The following is an 8,353-nucleotide window of genomic DNA, read 5'->3' as shown; positions in this document are numbered from 1 at the left end:
TCTGTCTGTCTGTCTGTCTGTCTGCAGCTTTAATGAAACTAAACTCTTTTCAGAATGTTGTAAACTAACACAGACACCGAGAAGAAGGGATTATATTGTAGTGTCAAACTGAACAGGATTGTGGGGCTCTGTCTGTCTGTCTGTCTGTCTGTCTGTCTGTCTGTCTGTCTGTCTGTCTATAAATCTTTTTGCATGATCTAACCCTAACCACAACCCTTTTCTGATACAATTGTGTACTTCAGTAACGTACGGTGAGGTCAGTGGTTGGGTAGGCACTGGCCAGTCTCACTCCCCAATTTACATAGATTCGATTGGCAGTCTTATAGAGAGCAGAATTATAATTATGCACGGTTGGGAACGAGACTGGTATTGACGCAGCTCAACGATAACCCCAATGTAATTACACGAATCAACCGACAGATGGCACTGAATTTCAATACCTACTTTATTACTATCTGACCTCAATGTCAGTCATATTGATGGTTACACTATGTAACACAATTTTTGTTCCTGGGTAGTAAGTGTTATTTCCTAATTGCTTATGCCTCAAAAGTATAGAAAATGGCTATTATTCCCCACAAACTTTGCTTTTGTGACCAAGACAGTGATATTTTGAAATGTACCTATTTCCAATGAGAAAACGGGCGAATTTGTGTCTTTTCGTTCACATAAAGTCAGAAAAAAACAACATATGAATCCAAATTAACATGTATTTATACTAAAGTAATACAAAAATGACTACAAAAGATTTAGAAGTGAGTAGTTTTTCGAGATTTACGATTATACTGTAAATCACTTTCACGAATCAGCCCCCAAATTTAGTCTCCCATCATGTTCTCGTTATACTGTCCTTGGTAGCGGCGTTCAAAGTCCAGTATATCCTGGTGGAAGCGCTCGCCTTGCTCCTCCGAGTACGCTCCCATGTTCTCCTTGAATTTATCAAGATGAGCATCAAGGATATGGACTTTGAGGGACATCCTACAGCCCATTGTGCCGTAGTTCTTCACCAGAGTCTCAACCAGCTCCACATAGTTTTCAGCCTTGTGATTGCCCAGGAAGCCCCGAACCACTGCGACAAAGCTGTTCCAAGCTGCTTTCTCCTTACTAGTGAGCTTCTTGGGGAATTCATTGCACTCCAGGATCTTCTTTATCTGTGGTCCGACGAAGACACTGGCTTTGACCTTTGCCTCAGACAGCTTAGGGAAGAAGTCTTGAAGGTACTTGAAGGCTGCCGACTCCTTATCTAGAGCTCTGACAAATTGTTTCATAAGGCCCAATTTCATGTGCAGTGGTGGCATCAGCACCTTCTGGGGGTCCACCAGTGGCTCCCACTTGATGTTGTTCCTCCCCACAGAGAACTCGGTCCGCTGTGGCCAGTCCTGCCTGTGGTAGTGCGCCTTGGTGTCCCTGCTGTCCCAAAGGCAAAGATAGCAGGGAAACTTGGTAAAACCGCCTTGGAGACCCATCAGGAATGCCACCATTTTGAAGTCTCCTATGACCTCCCAGCCGTACTCATCATACTTCAAGGCGTCCAGCAAGGTCTTGATGCTGTTGTAATCCTCTTTGAGGTGCACCGAGTGAGCCAGGGGAAGAGACGGGTACTTGTTACCATTATGGAGCAGCACGGCTTTGAGGCTCCTGGATGAGCTGTCAATGAAGAGGCGCCACTCATTCTGGTTACAGGCGATTCCGATTGCCTCGAACAGACTGATCACATTGTGGCAGAAGCAGAGCCCATCTTGACGGGTGAAGAAGCTGGAAAAAGGTTGGTGACGCTTCCTCTGATCTGCGACTTGCACACTTTCATCCAGCAAGTTCCACTGCTTGAGCCTAGATGTCAAAAGCTTGGCATTGGACTTGGTGAGACCAAGATCTCTAATCAAGTCGTTGAGGTCTTTTTGGTTGGGGTAGTATGGGTTTCTCTCCTCAGCTCCACCTCTGAAATTGTCATCTGGATCTACAACGTCTTCCTCGCTCTCTGACTTGCTGCTCTCTTCTAAAGACGGCTGCTCTCTCTCCGGAGGAGTGGGTACGGGGAGCTCATGGCAGTGTGGCACCGGGGCGATGGATGAAGGAAGGTCCGGATACGTGATAGCAGGTGCATTCTTGCCAGTCCGACGTTTGGACGGGTCCACCATGCAGAAGTAGCAGTTGCTTGAGTGGTCAGTGGGTTCCCGCCAAATTCTTGGGATAGCGAACTTCATGGCTCTCTTTTCCCCTCTGTACCATCCTACAAAAATACATTTATTTCACCCATGACTAATGTGTAAGAACTAAACTGAACTGGTGGGCTTAAGGCCACTGTATTTATACTACTATTTATATTACTGGAAAGTTCTAGAAAGTTCTAGAAGTTACTCCAAGTTTACTCAGCAATGAATCTATCTGGAATGTTCTGGAAAATAGGTAAATTTCAAAATATCACTGTCCTGGTCACAAAAGCAAAGTTTGTGGGGAATAATAGCCATTTTCTATACTTTTGAGGCATAAGCAATTAGGAAATAACACTTACTACCCAGGAACCAAAAAAAAAATATATATATATTATTATTGTCCACAAAAGAACATACTGTAAAGCGTATACACTGATTTAATTCATACTATGAGTGTGTTTATAAATGCCCAAATCTACAGTAAACCTGTTACTGTTCTTTAACAATTAAAATGAAAATAAATACTTGCACTTACATATCTACTTATGGTAATGTTGTTGAAGCTGGCACCCTGGGATCCTTCAAGAAACTGCTTGATGAGATTCTGGGATCAATAAGCTACTAACAACCAAACGAGCAAGATGGGCTGAATGGCCTCCTCTCGTTTGTAAACTTTCTTATGTTCTTATGTTCTTATATGAAGTCCATCCTTCTCTCCTTCTGGACAAAGATGTCCGTGACATCATTGTAGAATTGCTTCTCTGTTGGCCTGAAGTTTTAAAAGTCTCTCCTTTTCAATGGAAATAAGCGCCAGGGATGAGAGCCGCCCTTGATCAGTCCGATTCCGAGTGTGGGTTTTGATCTGTTTACGTTGACATATAGCATTTTTCATTTTGGGATCGGTTGATGTTAGACTTCCTAGCATAGCTTGGTTGGTTTGCTAAAGAGCGGTAACTCAAGGACACGCCCCCAAAGGCAGGGAAGGTCTGTGCCTTTCCAACGGTTGTTCCCACAGCATTTTTTCTGCAAGAACGCATGCGTCAATATTAACTGTGCAATGGAATTAGTGTAGTCAGGTGACACAGTTAAGGCAGTGACGCGCTGTGCCTTTTTCTCACTCATTGCTGAGACTATAAGTTTGGAACTTGCGTGACTGAGTAGAGCGGCTTACGTTCAAGTTCAATATATATATATATATATATATATTTTCCGGATTCTCACTAGGTAGGCATTGCCTACCCTGACCGCACATCACTGGATATTGTTCAAAAAGATTTCCACATGAAGTAACTCTTTCTAACACCATTGTAATGTGTAAGCACAGGTGTATTTACTAAGAAGCTGACATGCAAATACACAGTAATCAGAGACTCAATGGAAAGTGCTACCAGCTTGTTTATTTAGCAGACGCCTTTATCCAAGGTGACTTACAGAGACTCGGGTGTGTGAGCTATGCATCAGGAGATGACATTCTGCATAAAGTACAAATTATGTATTTGATTATACATTTCTTTACTTCTATGTTATTTTCATATTCTGATATAGCTTAAAGCATGTGTAACTAGCTAAGAAGACATTTGCAGTCTCTCGTACCTTGGCGTCTGGGCAGAGCGCCAAAGTTAGCAGGTGTCTAATCAAGATGTGCGGACACAGTGTGAAAACATAAGACCACAAACAAAGAACAGGGTTAGGTTAAGACAGTCTGTAAAATGCTTAAATGTGATAGATTTGGGTGGGTGATAGTGGTGTGGGTCCATACCAATTGGAAGAAACGGGGGTGGAAATGCTAATACTCATAATATTTAACATAGTGTTTTTGTTTGAATGGTCAGTCACTTCCTTGAATTGACTCCACATGACGTCTGTGTTGTGATACAAGCGTATAAATTGGTTCATGCTGTGACCCGCACGTCTTTGCTTGCTTGTATCTAATGTTGATAACGATTGTAGTAACAGTATTTCTTGCATGAATATAACGTATTTTTGATCCCTACAGTCACTTACAACAACGTCTCACCCGAAAGATGGAGCACAAGGAGGTTCGGTGACTTGCTCAGGGTCACACACAAGCGAGTCAGTGAGTGAGCCGGGATTTGAACCGGGGACCTCCTGGTTACAAGCCCTTATCTTTAACCACTGGACCACACAGACTCCAAATAGACAGTTTCCCGATTGTAGAGAGGGGATCAAGACACTCACTATTATAGGGATTCTGTCAGGACCCAGAAATGTCTGTGGAATTGCTGTAGTATACAGAGTCGCTGTTATAGAGAGGTCTGAATTAAGTGTACTGTACAGTGTGCGACCCCCCCCCCCCCCGAATAAGATACAGAAACAAACTAGAAATCAAACATTAAAAATATTTATTTAACTTGAACACAGATTTTGCATCCGATTTCTCCAGACAGCTCTGTACACATCGCTTGAATTTCACACAAGCAAATCGAACGAGCCCCAAACGACGTTTAACTTCAAGCTGGCTTCCGATCTCCTTTAACTTTGTATGATATTTGCAAGGGCCTTTCATCCTTTCCTGCATGAAATATCGAAAATAACTGGGGGGAAAAAAGGCGTTTTGCTTACATAATAAATATATTTTTCACTGACATTTATTTTCAATTGCTTATATGGTGGGAAAGAGGCATCCTGCTCCTATGAGAATATCATACATTTGCTTCTTCCTGGTCTTGCAGTTGTCCCCAAATTTATATATATAAAGCATCAAAAGAAACTTATCACTATTATAACACATTTATTTTAAAAAAATAAGGTATATAAATGATGGTCATTGACAAAATGTTTTTGGTTTCTTTTTAATCACTCGATCATTCATCCTTGACCATGACACGCTTGAGTGACTAGGACTGAAGCATATGCACTTAATCACCTAATTATTGAAACAGTTGTTTGGACGCTGGATGTGGAGGGATTTCAGCTGTTGAATTGCAAGCTTGAATAAAAGCAATATAGAAAATCACAGAAAAAAAAAAACAATATTCCACGTCTGTCCAGAGAGCAGCGCCTTCGTGCGATCGACATGTTGGAGGCTGGACTAGGGCAGGGTGCTGTGGCTCGCTGTCTTGGGTGCTCACAGCCAGCGATTTCAAATCTGGCTAGATGGTATAACCAGACACACTCTGTCAATGACAGAGCCACCAACTGGGAGACCAAGAGTCACAACACCTGCCCCAGATCCACAGATCATTCAGCAGCATCTTCGTGATGTCGATTGTTAATCAGCACAATTAAAAGTCACTGCACCTGCTCTAAAACAGAGTGTGTCATTTTTCGATCACATCTAGTGAATTTTATACAAATATAAGTAATAAGTTCCTTTTGATGCTCGAGATAGAGAGAGAGAGAGAGAGAGAGATACTGGGATGGTAATAAGACTCCTATTGCACAGCAGTGTCACCCATTCCAGGTTTTACTACCAGCTTGATCAGCCCCAGTGTGTCTAGGTAACAAGCTCAGGTGTGTCTGATTATTAAACTCCTAGTGAAACCAGGAATGGATCACACTGCTGTGCAAAATCTGTAGAAACTGTCAAACAAAAACATCACACAAGGCTTCTTATTAGGCCCCATTTTCAAAGCCCTGAATCAAGTCTTTAATCAGCTCCTATTTCTTGAAGGAGACGAAACCTTCATTGCTGTAACAGAACTAGAAGCGAACAGCTGAGTTCTATATTCCAGATCACTTCAGCGGTCTCATATATATATATATATATATATATATATATATATATATATATATATATATATATATATATATATATATATATATATTAGTTTATTTAGCAGACACCTTTATCCACCAAGGCGACTTACAGAGACTAGGGTGTGTGAACTATGCATCAGCTGCAGAGTCACTTACAACTACGTCTCACCCGAAAAAAGGAGCACAAGGAGGTGAAGTGACTTGCTCAGGGTCACACAGTGAGTCAGTGGCTGAGGTGGGATTGACTTGGTTACCATATGACTCCATGTTACACTAGGACAGTTTAGGACAGTTCAGTTTTCAACTCGCACCCCAGTGCATTCTGGTAAGTGTAGTCCTGCTGTGAAATGTACCTGAGACAAAGCACCAGAATGCATTGCGAGGAGAGCTGAAAAGCCTCCCACTCTGTCCTAGTGACACCCTTACTCATGGCTGGAGGCAGTCAAATCTGTGACAAAGTATGCAAAAGTATGCAGAAATCTTCAGCTGATAGTGGAACTTGGCAGGTATTAAATAAATCCATTCATTAACATGTTGATCACTCAAACCAGAAACGCTGTCCTTCCCTCGCCTTTACAAATCGAGCACCGAACCGCGGCGCTTCACTTCGGAAGCGAACAATCCCATTTGACAACGAATATTATCGGCACGGCAGTCAAAAAGATCAGCTCCCCGGATGAGAGGAAAATCCGCTTCCAATCGGCTTTTAAAACACTCGCTGCGGAAGTTAATAATCGCCACGGAGTGGTGCTGGGTTGTAAAGGTGAGGGGAGGACAGCTTTTCACGTTTTCTCATGTTAATGAAAGGGTTTATTTAACACCTGCCGATAAATAAATGCTTCTTAAAGGCAATTCCAAGTTTCAGCTCACCCACTTTTTTTCCTTTTTGCTTTTTAACATCCAATTATTTAGGTTCTAGGGCACATAATTACACAACAATAGCACTGTGTATCGTCTACTATAGCATAATAATACATTACATCAATTAATTAATTAAAAACCATTTATGAAAATTACAATGAAACATATTAAATATTTGCTATGTGACAGCTACTTGTCTATTCAACATTAAAAAAAAAAAAAAAAAAAAACAGGAAAACTGCAATGAGATTTTACACAAATTCAGAATAAAATGTTCAAATAGAGTGAGTTTCAGAAAATATGAACAGCAGTTACAATGTAATTCTAATCTAGTGTAGTGATCTCAAACTGCAGTTACAATGTAATTATAATACAGTCTAGTCTAGTGATCTCAAACTGCAGTTACAATGTAATTCTAATTTTAATGTGCAGTTTTGAAAGAAACACATAGCTATAGTGAACATGTATTTTCATTTGAACCCATATCTGGTACTATGCTAGATTACAAAAGAAGTTCTCGGTTTCTGTGCCAGGAAATCTGCTACTCTCGCACTCCCTAGGTCACCGGTGCAGTGTCTTCTGGGAAAGCAACAGCTGACTGGTTACCGACAGGAGGAAGGCCTTTGGAGGGGAGGGGTAATGACCAAGCAAGTGCAGCGCTATACAAGCAAGGCTCGTGCAAACAGAGATCTCTTATCTTGATAACTGTGACACATGTATGTGCTTCTTTCAAAACTGCACACCGAGAGCTGTGTGGCTGATGGACAGGTAAGATTTAGGGAATTATTATTTTTTCAGGTAAAAAATCACTTGGCAACACTTTCAAATAACCCCTGCAAATCTCTAATGTACTCCAGTCTGAACCCCACAGGAATCTCCCCTGAATATCTTCTGCCCTTCCTAGCCCATGAATGCACGCCTAGACATGTGAGCAACATAATTTGTTATCAAGGAGCTTGTTATGAATCTGGGTAATTAAACCCACTTGAAGTAACAGGGGGCTGAATTCAAAACCAATGACTTCAATGGGGACAGAAGATATTCAGGGGAGATTCCTGTGGGGTTCAGACAGGAGTTCATTAGGGATTTCTGGGGTTATTAAAGTATTTGCGGTCAGTTTAAGATCTCTCTCGCTCCTCACTTCCCAGCGTCCAGTTTCTTCTTGCGCTCCGCTGTGTCGATGGCGGCGATGTTCCGTGAGGCGGTGACCAGGTGAAGGAGGCTGATCCCGAGTTTCAGAACCGCGATCGGAACGCTGAGCCAGAACACACACCGGAATAATCCAGCTGGCAGGAATCCCACTGAGAGAGCGAGGGAGAGGAGAGGGGAGAGAGAGAGAGAAGGAGAGGAGAGACAGGAGAGGAGAGGGGAGAGGAGAGAGGAGAGGGGATAAAAAAGACAGGAGAGGGAGAGGAGAGGAGAGAGAGAGGGAGAGGAGACACAGGAGAGGAGAGAGGAGAGGGGAGACAGGAGAGGAGAGAGGAGATAAAAGACAGAGGAGAGAGGAGAGGGGAGAGGGAGAGGGGACACAGGAGAGGAGATGGAGAGAGTTTACTGGTCTGCACTGAATTCATCTGAACTCTAGTTAAAGTGTATTATATTGTATTAAACTGTATTGT

At 42.3% G+C, this 8,353-nt stretch overlaps 1 protein-coding gene across 1 annotated transcript in view; it reads right to left on the bottom strand.

The window, feature by feature from the left end:
* Positions 1–4,499: 4,499 nt before the first annotated feature.
* The window catches only part of LOC131709652 (CDP-diacylglycerol--inositol 3-phosphatidyltransferase-like), a 12,718-nt gene continuing 8,864 nt past the window's right edge, over positions 4,500–8,353 (bottom strand). The window contains exon 6 of the mRNA XM_059012217.1: positions 4,500–8,035. Coding sequence (XP_058868200.1) covers positions 7,872–8,035 — 164 coding nt within the window. The 3' untranslated portion in view covers positions 4,500–7,871. The remainder of the gene's footprint in view (positions 8,036–8,353) is intronic.

The sequence above is a fragment of the Acipenser ruthenus genome, chromosome 44 (assembly GCF_902713425.1).
Source record: "Acipenser ruthenus chromosome 44, fAciRut3.2 maternal haplotype, whole genome shotgun sequence".
Classification (NCBI taxonomy): Eukaryota; Metazoa; Chordata; class Actinopteri; order Acipenseriformes; family Acipenseridae; genus Acipenser; species Acipenser ruthenus.
The sequence above is the reverse complement of the archived record's forward strand: the minus strand, read 5'-3'. Positions and strand labels throughout refer to the sequence as shown.